Source organism: Epinephelus lanceolatus, chromosome 7 (assembly GCF_041903045.1).
Source record: "Epinephelus lanceolatus isolate andai-2023 chromosome 7, ASM4190304v1, whole genome shotgun sequence".
Taxonomy (NCBI): domain Eukaryota; kingdom Metazoa; phylum Chordata; class Actinopteri; order Perciformes; family Serranidae; genus Epinephelus; species Epinephelus lanceolatus.
Genome location: NC_135740.1, coordinates 24,093,450 through 24,108,448, shown reverse-complemented (window position 1 = coordinate 24,108,448; position 14,999 = coordinate 24,093,450). Strand labels below are relative to the sequence as shown.

At 40.9% G+C, this 14,999-nt stretch overlaps 2 protein-coding genes and 1 pseudogene across 2 annotated transcripts; all 3 read right to left on the bottom strand.

The window, feature by feature from the left end:
• Nucleotides 1–2,258: 2,258 nt before the first annotated feature.
• Nucleotides 2,259–4,547, bottom strand: LOC144463853 (protocadherin gamma-A11-like). The gene has a single exon (XM_078169625.1). The coding sequence runs from the start codon at nucleotides 4,545–4,547 to the stop codon at nucleotides 2,259–2,261; it is 2,289 nt and encodes a 762-aa protein (XP_078025751.1).
• Nucleotides 4,548–7,954: 3,407 nt separating this feature from the next.
• On the bottom strand, nucleotides 7,955–10,563 carry LOC117261415 (protocadherin beta-16-like). The gene has a single exon (XM_078169624.1). It carries the CDS (start codon nucleotides 10,355–10,357, stop codon nucleotides 7,955–7,957), a length of 2,403 nt encoding a protein of 800 aa, XP_078025750.1. The 5' UTR covers nucleotides 10,358–10,563.
• A 100-nt stretch (nucleotides 10,564–10,663) lies between these two features.
• The window catches only part of LOC117261414 (protocadherin gamma-A5 pseudogene), a 4,484-nt pseudogene continuing 148 nt past the window's right edge, over nucleotides 10,664–14,999 (bottom strand).

Below are 14,999 nucleotides of genomic sequence, written 5' to 3'. Positions count from 1 at the left end.
GCCTGTTTGCAATTCAAATTATGATTGCACCATACTTCAATTATCATTGTCATCATATTGCAAAGTTGTACAAGTTCTGAACACTATTGTCCCCAGTGGGATTACGATAGTATTTCTCATAGAGGTGCACATCAGTGGGGTTATTTGTTTTTTTGTTGTTTCTATATTTTTAGGTTTCAGCCCTAAGATAAACTAAAAGAATAATGGCATGTATTGTTGTAAACATTTTGTTTGACTACAGCATATGTTAAATGTATGTGAACTAAACCCATGTCTGTAGGCTCTTGAGATTCTGACATCACCAAGTTAGTAACTACATCCAGTAGAAAGTAGGGCTGTCTTTGACCCCACTTGGCCTGACTTCCTACAATCATCTGCAACTCCTGTTGACAAATCATTCAATTTTCAAACTCCAGAAAGAGACAGAAACATGCATTGTGTTTACAGACAGTAAGTTTGTTTAAATACTGAATAACAAGCCACATCTATTACCTCTGTATCTTAAGACAAAGCTCTGCAAATAATAAAGAGAAAACTCAATGCAAAATCACTAAGTCAGGAGACCTGCTGTGGGGAAACACCTCTCTGTAGACTGGGAGTGTTGTATCACTCTGTAGTTATACAGAGCTGGCGAAGCTTGTGGTGGTTTGGTTACTAAAGTTATATAATCATACATCTCTACAAAAGGTAAAAATGAAATAGGCTCAGCTTTCACCTCTCAGCACAACACATTCTCAAAAAGGAAAAAAAAAAAATCACCATTCAAAAAGGGACAGGAACGATATACAGGATACTGTCTGACTATCAGCATCTTCTCAAGATCACAACTAATGTGGTGAAAGACTAAATAAGTACAAGCACCAAATATATCCCCATAGGGCAGCCAAGTCATTGAAACTGACAAACTGCACATACAAACAACTCATTCAACTTTCTCTACATTTACTTCTATCTTAAGTGTCATGGAAGATGGCAGCACACACAGACACAGCAACTCTTGTCGTTGTAATTGCGTTATGCTTGCATATTAACAATAAAGTTCTTGAAATGTAAAGCTTGTGATGAAATCAGACAGTAATCAAACACAGCAAAGCTCAAACAAGAGAGGCCTGTTTAGCATACAAGTTTAAGAATGAAAGTGGACTGACTTTAAATGTAAAACCAACATTATTCAGGCAGTGTCTTCCATCTGAGGTGTATGTGCCACTGTTACACAAAAGCAGCATGTGTGAGTAGGTTTTCAGTCATCCAGCTCATGATATACAGACTGTCAGATACCAGCACAACATATTTCCTTCAATCACCAGAGGAGACATGATCAACAAAGTCATCTATTGGAAATTACATATCCTGGCAAATGTGGCCACAGAATTAATTTTTGTCTTACACACTGACCATATAATATCTTATTACTAAGACTCAGTTACACACTGTACACTGCTATACAGCTGATAAATAATATATTATTTTTATGTTGCTACAAAAACAGTTGTTTCTGTCACGATTTCTGGTCACCACAGACATTTGTATTCACATTTCTGAGATATAAAAAAATATAGACTACACACTAGAGGAATGTCACTGTGTCATATTTTATGCAGGTAGTTATCAACAACAGGTCAATAATGAATATTCAGCTCCAGCAAATTGTGTTTGGTTCATAAAGAAACTTCAAAACAAGCATCATGTCCAACACTCTTTACTTGAACAACTTCTGAACACCAAAATATATACTGAAATGTAACACGTCATGACTTTTTCCAGTACTAAATAACAACTCAGGACTGTGTTAATGGTTTAGATGAAGTACATATGACGTGAGGAGGCTAATCAGTTATGGTGACATGCATTCAGTCAGTTTGTCATTGACAATGACACTAGGATGGTAAGAAACAGAAGTTTGGAGATAGATTGAAAGCATGGATTTTCAAACAAAAAATCAAGCATATTTTTTTTTACTAGGCTACATCAACGATGAAAATAATTAACAGAAATCAAAATGAAACATTTAAAGTAAAGCAGTTTTAGAAATTACAAAGAAAACACACGCGCACTCACACACACGTACACACACACGCACACACACACAAACACACCACAAACACAATTCATTTAGACAGAAAGACTAGAATAACTGCGCAAGGACAAAGACGGCCTTCATTTTGAAAAGTTGGTGGATATATATTTATGAAATTAAACCTTTTAGAGTAATGCATGGTTGATATAACGTATTTGAATTTATGAAATTTGATGTCAGACTATAAATACGAGTTGAAAAAGCTAAAACGCATCCCTACCTCAGGAGAGCCATCACTATCTCCAAAGGCATCAGCAAAGTCTGATGGACTTTTCCTCAGAGTCTGGTCAGCAGGCAGTGTGTTGTCATTGTAAGATGACACGAACTTAAAGTCACTGGTTCTTGAACCTGTTGTCAGGTAGGCGTCATAATTGTAAGTGCTGCGTAAAGTTCCTGTGCCGTCAACATCGGCGTAATTAGGAGGGAGATAAGCGCTGGGGATGGCAACTGCTCCATCAAACAACAGTCTGGGCTTTCTCCTGCGACAAAACCTCACACCCAGGATGATGATGATGAAGGTCAGGAAAAACGTCGACACAGACACCAGCGCGATGATCAGATAAGACGTCAGTTTGGAATTCTTCTCATCATAAGAAATGTCCTTCAGTTCTGGCACCTCAGCCAAGTTATCAGAAATCAGTAAATACATAGAACAGGTGGCAGACAGAGAGGGCTGTCCGTTATCTTTCACTGACACAATCAGGTTCTGTTTCATGCTGTCAGACTCGGAAATGTCCCGCTGTGTCCTGATCTCTCCGCTGTGGACACCAATAGTGAAAAGGCCCGGATCTGTGGATTTCACTATATCATAGGACAGCCAGGCGTTCTGTCCGGAGTCCGCGTCCACCGCGATCACTTTGGACACCAGAGAGCCTCCGTGTGCAGCTTTGGGGACCAGCTCGGTCATGAAGGAGTTGCCCTCCGGCCCGGGGTACAGTATCAGAGGAGAGTTGTCATTCACATCCGATATGAACACACTGACGGTCACGTTGCTGCTCAGCGGAGGAGAACCGTTGTCTCTGCCCATCACGTGGACTTTGAAGCTCCTGAACTGTTCATAGTCAAACGACCTCACAGCGTGGATCACTCCCGTGTCTCCGTTAACAGACACATAGGACGACACCGGGGCACCGTTCACCTCACCGGGTAACAGAGAATATATCACTGTACCGTTTTGTCTCCAGTCGGGGTCTCGAGCACTAACGGAACATAAAGTGGAGCCAGGTTTGTTATTTTCACTCACATATGCGCTGTACGACTGTTCCTCAAACACAGGTGGGTTGTCGTTGATGTCTGCTACAGATAACTCAACACTTTTAGAGGAGGACAGAGGTGGAGAGCCCTCGTCACTGGCAGTGATTGTAATGTTGTAATCAGACACTACTTCACGGTCCAGCTGTCCTGTGGTCACCAGAGAATAATAGTTTTTAATAGAAGGAACCAACTTAAAAGGGGCGTTTTGCTGAATGGAGCAGCGGACCTGTCTGTTATTCTCAGAGTCTCTATCCTGCACGTTAATGATGCCCACCTCTGTACCAGGTGGGATGTCCTCAGGTATGGGGTTAGTCAGTGATTTCAAATCTACTACAGGAGCGTTGTCATTAAGATCTGTGACAGAAATTATTGCTTTAGCATAAGATGACAGTCCTAACCCGTCTTTTGCTTTAACGCGTATTTCAAATGATGTCGTAGTTTCATAGTCAACAGAGCCAATAACACGTATATCCCCCACTTTTGGGTCAATACTAAATATCTTCTTCACATCTTCAGTAATATGTCCAAAGTCATAAGTCACGTCTCCATTGACTCCCTCGTCTGCATCAGTAGCGCTCACTGTGACCACTATAGTATCTACAGGAGAGTTTTCAGGCAGACTGGCTTTATAAACGGCCTGGCTGAACACTGGGGCGTTATCATTAGCATCCAGCACAGTGACGTGTATGACTACAGTACCTGATCTCTGAGGAGAGCCACCATCTAGAGCTGTCAGGAGCAAATTGAGCTCTTGCTGTTTTTCTCGATCGAGCTCTTTATCCAGAACAAGCTCTATTGTGTTTCCATCAGCAGCCAAAATGAAATTATCATTCTTCTTAAGGCTGTACTGCTGAACTGAATTCTGTCCTACATCCGCATCGTGTGCCTCCTCGATCACAAAACGAGCTCCCCTGCCTGCCAACTCGTGAATTTCAATATTTATCAAATCATCCTTAAATTCAGGCGAGTTATCATTAATATCTTGAATGTGCAGACTGATCCGATGAAGCTCGAGAGGATTCTCCAGCACAAGCTCGTGTTTCAGGATGCACGAAGCCTTTTCACCACAGAGCCCCTCTCGATCAATCCTGTCGGCAACAATCAACTCTCCGTTATTCAGGTTTATGTCACAGTAACGTTTATCAGTCCCGTCGGTGTCGATACGGGCTCTTCTGTTAGACAGTGCGCTCGTCTGCAGCCCGAGATCCTTGGCCATATTTCCAATAACTGATCCTCGTTTCATCTCCTCCGGAAGCGAATAGCTCAGATCTCCATATGCGCCATGCAGAAAAAGCAGGAGGAAAGAGAAGCCGCAAGCGACCATTTTAAAATCCATAATCACGGATGAATTCCTAATATGTCTCAGGATCGAAGCAACAAACACACTTCAACCACATAACACGGATAGAAACTGCAATTCAGCGTGATTGTGTTTCACGTATCTAGACCACGCAATGGGCGTACAAGAACGTCTGTCCACAAAGGACAGAGGATATAATCCATTCTAAGGCTGGTGAATAGCGACACCGTGAGTTCAACAATAACATTATTTTAACATTTCAAATGAAACACTGATAAATCGGTTGCAGCCTAAAAAACTTTGTCCACCAGTGCTCTAAATAAAACAAAAGATAAATTTACTTCGGCATTTACAACTATAGTAACCCACAGCCGCATCCAAAAAGAGACCAGCTGCAGCAAAAAATACTGTGCATTTAGTTAAATGCATCAAAGACAGACTCTCATAAAGGTGTGAAGACAGCATGTATGAGAATGGGCTCAGGTGGTCTTTAAACTGTCAGAGTCAACACACTTCACTGGTACAAAATGTAATGAAATATGGTATTGAATAGCCATCAGTATGTAAAATAATATTTATCAGATACAACGTATGAAAACGACTATAATTATCTTAGTTTGTACTTGCACCTCAGCCATAAATCTTGATATCAATCATCTGATAATCCCCTAAAGAGGGGTATTGAGCTTTTTTAATTATTTATTTATTTTCAATTCATTCAGAGGGATATTTCTGGAAGCAGTGGACCGGGTGCCATTCCTTCTTTACTGTATGTGGCCCGGTGAAAGATGTCAAACTTAAAGGCTGCAGTCACAATAACCTGATGTGTCCTTCAGATGTGGGATCCCAGACTGTCAACAGGTTGTACTTTCTTTAAAGTCAGCTTGCTGTCTAAATGTACTTAAGCATGGGCACGACTGTAGAGAGCTGCTGAAAAAACATGCATGTTGCAATTTCTACTCAATTAAACAACACATCAATCATCATTGTCATCATATTGCAAGGTTGTACAAGTTCTGAACACTATTGTCTCCAGTGGGATTAAGATAGTATCTCTCATAGAGGTGCATGTGGTTGTAGTCCTATCTAAAGATAAACAAATAGAATAATGATGTGTATTATGAAGACGCTGTTTGACCACGGCATAAATTAAATGTATGTGAACTAAACCTATGTCTGCAGGCTCTTGAAATTCTGACAACACCAACTTAGTAACCACATTCAGTAGAAAGTAGGGCTGTCTTTGACCCCACTTGGCCTGCCATCTTGGCATCCTCAGTTGTAGAATGAAAACTCATGTTGACAGATGTTTAATTTTCCAATTCCAGATAGAGAGAGAAACATGTATTATGTTTACAAACTGAAAGTTTGTTTAAATACTGAATAAGAAATCACATCTATTACCTCCGTATCGTAAGACAAAGCACTGCCAATAATGTAAAGAAAAGTCAATGCAAAAATCAGTGAGTCAGGAGACCTGCTGTGGGGACACACCACTCTACCAGCTCTATACAACTACAGAGTGATACAAAACTGCCAGTCTACAAAGATTTTGGTGGTTTGTAGTCAATTAAGTTATATAATTATACATATCTAAATAAGGTGATAATTAAATAGGCTCGGCTTTCACCTCACAGTACAACACATTCTCAGAAATGAAAAAAGTCACCATTCAAAAAGCAACAGAAAATAGATACAGGATAATGTCTGACTGTCAGCATCTTCTCAAGAACACAACTAACAAAAAGGCATCATGTAATGAAGGATTAACTGAGTACAAGCACCAAATATATCCCCATAGGACAGCCAAGTCATTGAAACTGACAAACTGCACATACAAACAACTCATTCAACTTTCTCTACATTTAATTTCATCTTAAGCTACATGGAAGATGTCAGTACACACAGACACAGCAGCTCTTGTTGTTGTAATTTCGTTAAGCTGTGGTCAAATCAGGCAGTAATCAAACACAACAGAGCTTAAACAAGAGAGGCCTGTTTAGCATACAAGTAAGAAGGAAAGTGGATTGACTTTATATGTAAAGACCAATATTATTCAGGTAGTGTCTTCCACCTGGGGTGTATATGCCACTATTACACAACAACAGCATGTGTGAGTAGGTTTTCAGTCATCCAACTCGCGATATACAGACTGCCAGATACCAACACAGAATATTTTCGTCCATCACTAGAAGGGAAATTGATCAACAAAGTCATCTATTGTAAATTACGTATCCAGGCAAATGCAGCCACAGAATTCATTTTTGTCTTACACACACTGACCACTTGATATCTTATTACTAAGACTCATACACATTACACAATGTAAACTGCTATACAGCTGATAAATGATACATTATTTTTGTGTTGCGACAAGAGCATCTGTTTCTGTAAAGATTTCAGGTCACCAAAGGCATTTGTATTCACTTTTCTGAGATATAGTTTGAAACAGCATTTGTATTATTTTAATGCTCATGTTATTAAAAAATAGACTACACACTGGAAGAATGTCACTGTGTCATATTCTATGCAGGCAGAAAACAACAGGTCAATGATGAATAATCAGCCCCAACAAAGTGTGTTTGGGTCATACAGAAGCTTCAAAACAATCATGATATCCATCACTATCTTTACTTGAACAACCTGTGAATACCGAGAAGTGTACTTCAATATAAGATATTATGACTTTTCCCAGCAATTATAAGACTCAAATAACATCTCAGGAGTGTGCTAATGGTTTAAATAAAGTACGTTATGAAGAGAGGAGGCTAATCAGTGACTATGAAAGGCATTCAGTTTGTTATTGACAATAACACTAGGATGATATGAAACAGAAGTTTGAAGATAGATTGAAAGAATAAATTTTCAGACACACGTTAAATAGAATGTTTTTCACTAGGCTACATCAATACAGAAAATACCTTAAAGCAATCAAAATGAAACATTTAAAGGAAAGCAGTTTTAGAAATTACAAAGAAAACACAAACACACACACACACACACACACACACATATATTACTTAGGCTGCAAACTCAGATCTGGCCAGGGACTGCGGATGAAAACTAGCATTTTGGCTAATTCTGGTATATTTACAGTTCACTGCTCATTAATATGCATTGTCCCTGATAAATAAACAAATAAATGAACACACACACATGCAATTCATTTAGACAGAAAAACTATATAGAACAACTGCACAAGGACAAAGATGGCCTTCACTTTGAAAACGTTGACGGAAATCTATTTATGTAATTAAACCTTTCAGAGTAGCTTAATGCATGTTTGAGTTAACGTATTTGAATGGATGAAATTTGATGTCAGACTATAAACGCGGGTTGAATAGTCTAAAACGCATCCCTACCTCAGGAGAGCCATCACTATCTCCAAAGGCATCAGCAAAGTCTGATGGACTTTTCCTCAGAGTCTGGTCAGCAGGCAGTGTGTTGTCATTGTAAGATGACACGAACTTAAAGTCACTGGTTCTTGAACCTGTTGTCAGGTAGGCGTCATAATTGTAAGTGCTGCGTAAAGTTCCTGTGCCGTCAACATCTGCGTAATTAGGAGGGAGATAAGCGCTGGGGATGGCAACTGCTCCATCAAACAACAGTCTGGGCTTTCTCCTGCGACAAAACCTCACACCCAGGATGATGATGATGAAGGTCAGGAAAAACGTTGACACAGACACCAGCGCGATGATCAGATAAGACGTCAGTTTGGAATTCTTCTCATCATAAGAAATGTCCTTCAGTTCTGGCACCTCAGCCAAGTTATCAGAAATCAGTAAATACATGGAACAGGTGGCAGACAGAGAGGGCTGTCCGTTATCTTTCACTGACACAATCAGGTTCTGTTTCGTGCTGTCAGACTCGGAAATGTCCCGCTGTGTCCTGATCTCTCCGCTGTGGACACCAATAGTGAAAAGTCCCGGATCAGTGGATTTCACTATATCGTAGGACAGCCAGGCGTTCTGTCCGGAGTCCGCGTCCACCGCGATCACTTTGGACACCAGAGAGCCTCCGTGTGCAGCTTTGGGGACCAGCTCGGTCATGAAGGAGTTGCCCTCCGGCCCGGGGTACAGTATCTGAGGAGAGTTGTCATTCACATCCGATATGAACACACTGACGGTCACGTTGCTGCTCAGCGGAGGAGAACCGTTGTCTCTGCCCATCACGTGGACTTTAAAACTCCTCAACTGTTCATAATCAAATGACCTCACAGCGTGGATCATCCCCGTGTCTCCGTTAACAGACACATAGGACGACACCGGGGCACCGTTCACCTCACCGGGTAACAGAGAATAAATCACGGTACCGTTTTGTCTCCAGTCGGGGTCTCGAGCACTAACGGAACATAAAGTGGAGCCAGGTTTGTTATTTTCACTCACATATGCGCTGTACGACTGTTCCTCAAACACAGGTGGGTTGTCGTTGATGTCTGCTACAGATAACTCAACAGTTTTAGAGGAGGACAGAGGTGGAGAGCCCTCGTCAGTGGCAGTGATTATAATGTTGTAATCAGACACTACTTCACGGTCCAGTTGTCCTGTGGTCACCAGAGAATAATAGTTTTTAATAGAAGGAACCAACTTAAAAGGGGCGTTTTGCTGAATGGAGCAGCGGACCTGTTGGTTATTATCAGAATCTGCATCCTGTACGTTAATGATGCCCACCTCTGTACCAGGTGACACATTTTCAGGCACTGGATTTGCCAGAGATTTCACATAGATTACAGGTATGTTGTCATTGACATCGGTGACATCAACGGTTACCTTCGTGTATGACGATAATCCTAATCCATCTTTTGCTTTAATGCGCAAATCATATGTTGTAACAGTTTCAAAGTCAATCGCACCGTTAACTTTTATTTTGCCGTCTTTACGGTCAATAGTGAAAACTCTCTTCACATCTTCTGAAACATGTCCAAAGTCATAAGTTACATCTCCATTGACTCCCTCGTCTGCATCAGTAGCGCTCACTGTGATCACTACAGTATCTACAGGAGAGTTTTCAGGCAGACTGGCTTTATAAACGGCCTGGCTGAACACTGGGGCGTTATCATTAGCATCCAGCACAGTGACGTGTATGACTACAGTACCTGATCTCTGAGGAGAGCCACCATCTAGAGCTGTAAGGAGCAAATCGAGTTCTTTTTGTTTTTCTCGATCGAGCTCTTTATCCAGAACAAGCTCTATTGTGTTTCCATCAACGGACAAAATGAAATTATCATTCATTTTAAGGCTGTACTGCTGAACTGAATTCTGCCCTACATCCGCATCGTGTGCCTCCTCGACCACAAAACGAGCTCCCCTGCCTGTAGACTCTCGTATTTCCATATTGATGGATTCTCCGTTAAACTGTGGCGAGTTATCATTAATATCTTGAATGTGCAGACTGAACGGATGCAGCTCCAGAGGATTCTCCAGCACCAGATCGCGTTTTATTACACACGACAGCTTTTCTCCACAAAGCTCCTCCCGGTCAATCCTGTCTGCAACAATCAAATCTCCAGTGCTGAGGTTGATGTCACAGTAACGTTTGCGATTCCCTGCGGCGTCAACACGGGCGTTCCGAGCAGACAGTCTACTCGAGTCCAGGTTAAGATCCTTTGCTATATTCCCAATAACGGATCCGCGTTTCATTTCCTCTTGAAAGGAATAGCTCGCGTCTCCATTCGCGGCTTGCCACATTAGAAAGAAAACAAAGCAGCTCGGGTTGAGCCCCATCATGGCAATCCGGTGTTTTAAACAGAATATGGCCCACGTGAAGGTTGCAAATTCAATAAGGATAGAGTTTAGTCAGAAAAAATACACAGATCTCCGCAGATACTCTGGCTGCATCAAAGAACAGACTACAAGTGAAAAACCAGCCTTTTATTGGTCAGCACACCAGAGGGTGGAGTGAACATGTTTCACGTGGACTGGCGAATAGCGACACCTTGAGTGGAATTACAAAAATAACATACTGTGCACACACAATTACCATCAGCATTATTATTACTGCCATTATTAATACAAATAATAATGATAGTGGTACTAGTAGTGGTAGTAGATGAAGAAGTAATAGTCGCAGTAGTAACCGTAGTAGTAGTAGTAGTAGTAGTAGTACTAGTAGTAGAATAATTATTGTTGCACAAATGGCATCTTAAAATGATAAAGAACTGATATTCATTGTTTTTTTCAGTTTACGCCGCCAAAACACAATACATGCTGTGAGTGTAAGAAAAAAAGTCACCATGATATAACTGTAGAGGAGTTGGACTAACTAATGTGAAATCATTTAACGTTTTTTTTTTCCAACGGAATGTCGTTGGCAAATGTTTTTTGGTAAATAAAACGACAAATCTCTTCATGAAGCATAATGCAACCATAGTTAACTTGCTCTGGTAGACTTTCGCACTGAGTAACCATATAATTAAAATAGTGTCTTATAATGTATCAAAATGCAAAGACAGACACAGGTTAATCCAAACAAATCATATCTGTTGAATAGCAGAAACACTATCAAACCCTGATAACGTGCCAGTCCTGCAAAAGGCTATTTCATGAAATCACAGCTTACTGAAACACTGCTCTGTGCACAGAGAGAATGAGACACAGAGAAGAGACTGGGGCTGATTAGCTGGACAACTCTGCCGAGGGTGAGAGGAATATGAAAGGCGTTTATGTTTGAATGAGTGTGCAAAATTCTCTCTCAAACCTATTAAAAAGTAAAACAACCGACAAAAGCAGCAAGTCAAAATTACTATTCCTAAAGACTCAGCCATTCCAACTTAAAACCCCCTCTGCCACACAAAGGTTTATGAGCACCACCATATATTTGACGTTTCTGATTGAATATGATGCTACTTCTCATTTAGAATATAAGAAAAGCAGAAAGTATGACGATGAATATCAAAACGTAGCACAAGATAACAACTGTATAATAAATCAAAACCGGTCTTACTGACATTACCATGGTATTTATCAGTCTAACAGAGCATCTGTAAAAAACAACAGTAACAACATTTAAAGTGGATCTCACATGGTCTAAGAAACAAACAAATTGTTAGATATCCTCCCACATTCTGAAAGGGCAGGTCTCTGACCACATCAGACTTTTCCGATGTTATAAAAAATATATTTCTCTCGACTGCTGTAAGTTCTAACTTTCTTACTGCCTCGTTTTATAAAATGTAACAAGCAAACAGTTAGATCAAATACAACGGTATGTGAAGGACATGAGAGGGGAAAACCTACTGGGAAACTCATTAGATGTAGATCTACGTTAAGACAATTACACTGACTCATTAAAGACAAAAAGTACATGTCGATTTCTATATGTAGACTATTGTAATTGTACGTTGCAGTTGGGGGAAAAATGTTGCCTTTCAAAGAAAATAATATCATGGCTTCACCTTTTTTGATACCTCTAGTGAGACCTCAGAATATCCAAAAACATCAGCAAAGTCTGATGGGCTTTTCCTCAGAGTCTGGTCAGCAGGCAGTGTGTTGTCATTGTCAAAATTGACACGAATTTAAAGTCACTGGTTCTTGAACCTGTTATCAGGTAAAATATAATATATTATATATATAATATATTGTCAGTACTGCATCACATATGTAAATATGTTGGTAAAACTCTAATATGAAAAACAAAAAGAAATTCACTTAAAAAAAACTCATGAAAACAGAATAAAATGAAGTGGTAAAGTAATCCTGAAAATGCATCATAAGACCACACGGAGTTCAGCACCATGGACAGAGTACAAGGGACAGAATTTAAAGATGTTTCTTTAAAAGAGCAAAAGGTGCAATCATGGCAGCAGAAAGACTTTAGTTTCAATATGAGATAAGATTCAAAAATAAAAACATGGCCAAAAGCTCACATGTAAAATTCTTCAGGGATCGTCATCAATTTTTGAGAACACTATTAAAATGTCTATTAGATCAAAACCACAACAAAAGAACAATGTAACTGAATGACGTAATACACAATTACATCATGAAATTTTAAGAACACTATTAAAACGTATATCTTATGAAAACTCACAACAAAAGAACAAGGTATCTGAATAAATTAAGAAACAAAATGCAGAATGGCTTATTCGAGACTGTAAACAGGAGTTGAAGAAACTACGATATGCCCCTACCTCAGGAGAGGCATCACTATCTCCAAAGGCATCAGCAAAGTCTGATGGACTTTTCCTCAGAGTCTGGTCAGCAGGCAGTGTGTTGTCATTGTAAGATGACACGAACTTAAAGTCACTGGTTCTTGAACCTGTTGTCAGGTAGGCGTCATAATTGTAAGTGCTGCGTAAAGTTCCTGTGCCGTCAACATCTGCGTAATTAGGAGGGAGATAAGCGCTGGGGATGGCAACTGCTCCATCAAACAACAGTCTGGGCTTTCTCCTGCGACAAAACCTCACACCCAGGATGATGATGATGAAGGTCAGGAAAAACGTCGACACAGACACCAGCGCGATGATCAGATAAGACGTCAGTTTGGAATTCTTCTCATCATAATAAATGTCCTTCAGTTCTGGCACCTCAGCCAAGTTATCAGAAATCAGTAAATACATGGAACAGGTGGCAGACAGAGAGGGCTGTCCGTTATCTTTCACTGACACAATCAGGTTCTGTTTCATGCTGTCAGACTCGGAAATGTCCCGCTGTGTCCTGATCTCTCCGCTGTGGACACCAATAGTGAAAAGGCCCGGATCTGTGGATTTCACTATATCATACGACAGCCAGGCGTTCTGTCCGGAGTCCGCGTCCACCGCGATCACTTTGGACACCAGAGAGCCTCCGTGTGCAGCTTTGGGGACCAGCTCGGTCATGAAGGAGTTGCCCTCCGGCCCGGGGTACAGTATCTGAGGAGAGTTGTCATTCACATCCGATATGAACACACTGACGGTCACGTTGCTGCTCAGCGGAGGAGAACCGTTGTCTCTGCCCATCACGTGGACTTTAAAGCTCCTGAACTGTTCATAATCAAACGACCTCACAGCGTGGATCACCCCCGTGTCTCCGTTAACAGACACATAGGAGGACACCGGGGCACCGTTCACCTCACCGGGTAACAGAGAATAAATCACTGTACCGTTTTGTCTCCAGTCGGGGTCTCGAGCACTAACGGAACATAAAGTGGAGCCAGGTTTGTTATTTTCACTCACATATGCGCTGTACGACTGTTCCTCAAACACAGGTGGGTTGTCGTTGATGTCTGCTACAGATAACTCAACAGTTTTAGAGGAGGACAGAGGTGGAGAGCCTTCGTCACTGGCAGTGATTGTAATGTTGTAATCAGACACTACTTCACGGTCCAGTTGTCCTGTGGTCACCAGAGAATAATAGTTTTTAATAGAAGGAACCAACTTAAAAGGGGCGTTTTGTTGAATGGAGCAGCGGACCTGTCTGTTATTCTCAGAGTCTCTATCCTGCACGTTAATGATGCCCACCTCTGTACCAGGTGACACATTCTCAGGTATGGGGTTAGTCAGTGATTTCAGATATACCACTGGAGCATTATCATTCACATCGGTAATATCAATAACCAACGTTGCATATGAAACTAATCCCAGACCATCTTTTGCACTTATCTGCATTTCATATGATGACACTTTCTCATAATCAATAGCTCCAGCTACTCTCACCTCTCCCGATTTAGAGTCTAAAGAAAACGCATTATCTTTATCTGAAACATGATCAAATCCATAAGTAATTTCGCTATTTAAACCTTCATCTGCATCAGTAGCACTCACTGCAACTACAAGAGTATCTACAGGAGAGTTTTCAGGCAGACTGGCTTTATAAACGGCCTGGCTGAACACTGGTACATTATCATTAGCATCCAGCACAGTGACGTGTATGACTACAGTACCTGATCTCTGAGGAGAGCCACCATCAAATGCGGTAAGCAATAACATAATCTCTTTTTTGTCCTCTCTGTCTAATTCTCTGTCTAACACTAACTCGCAGTGCTTCCGTCCGCCGGATTTCATGTTTACATTTAATTTGAAATGATCATTCTGCTGTAGTGAGTAGCCCTGAACAGCATTTTCTCCGATGTCTTCATCATGTGCCTCTCCCAGAAGAAAACGAGCACCCTTGTCTGCCGATTCTTGAATTTCAATCTTGACTGAATCCTCTTTAAATTGAGGTGAATTGTCGTTAATATCTTGAACGCGGATACTAATACGGTGCAGCTCTAATGGGTTTTCCAGCACGAGTTCCTGTTTTACAACACATGATGCCCTTTTCGCACAAAGCCCCTCTCTGTCAATCCTTTCTTGTACGATCAGGTCTCCGGTGTTGAGATTTACTCCGCAGTACTGGACGTTGTTATCCTCAGTATCGATACGGGCCTTGCGAGCAGACAGTCGGCCCACAT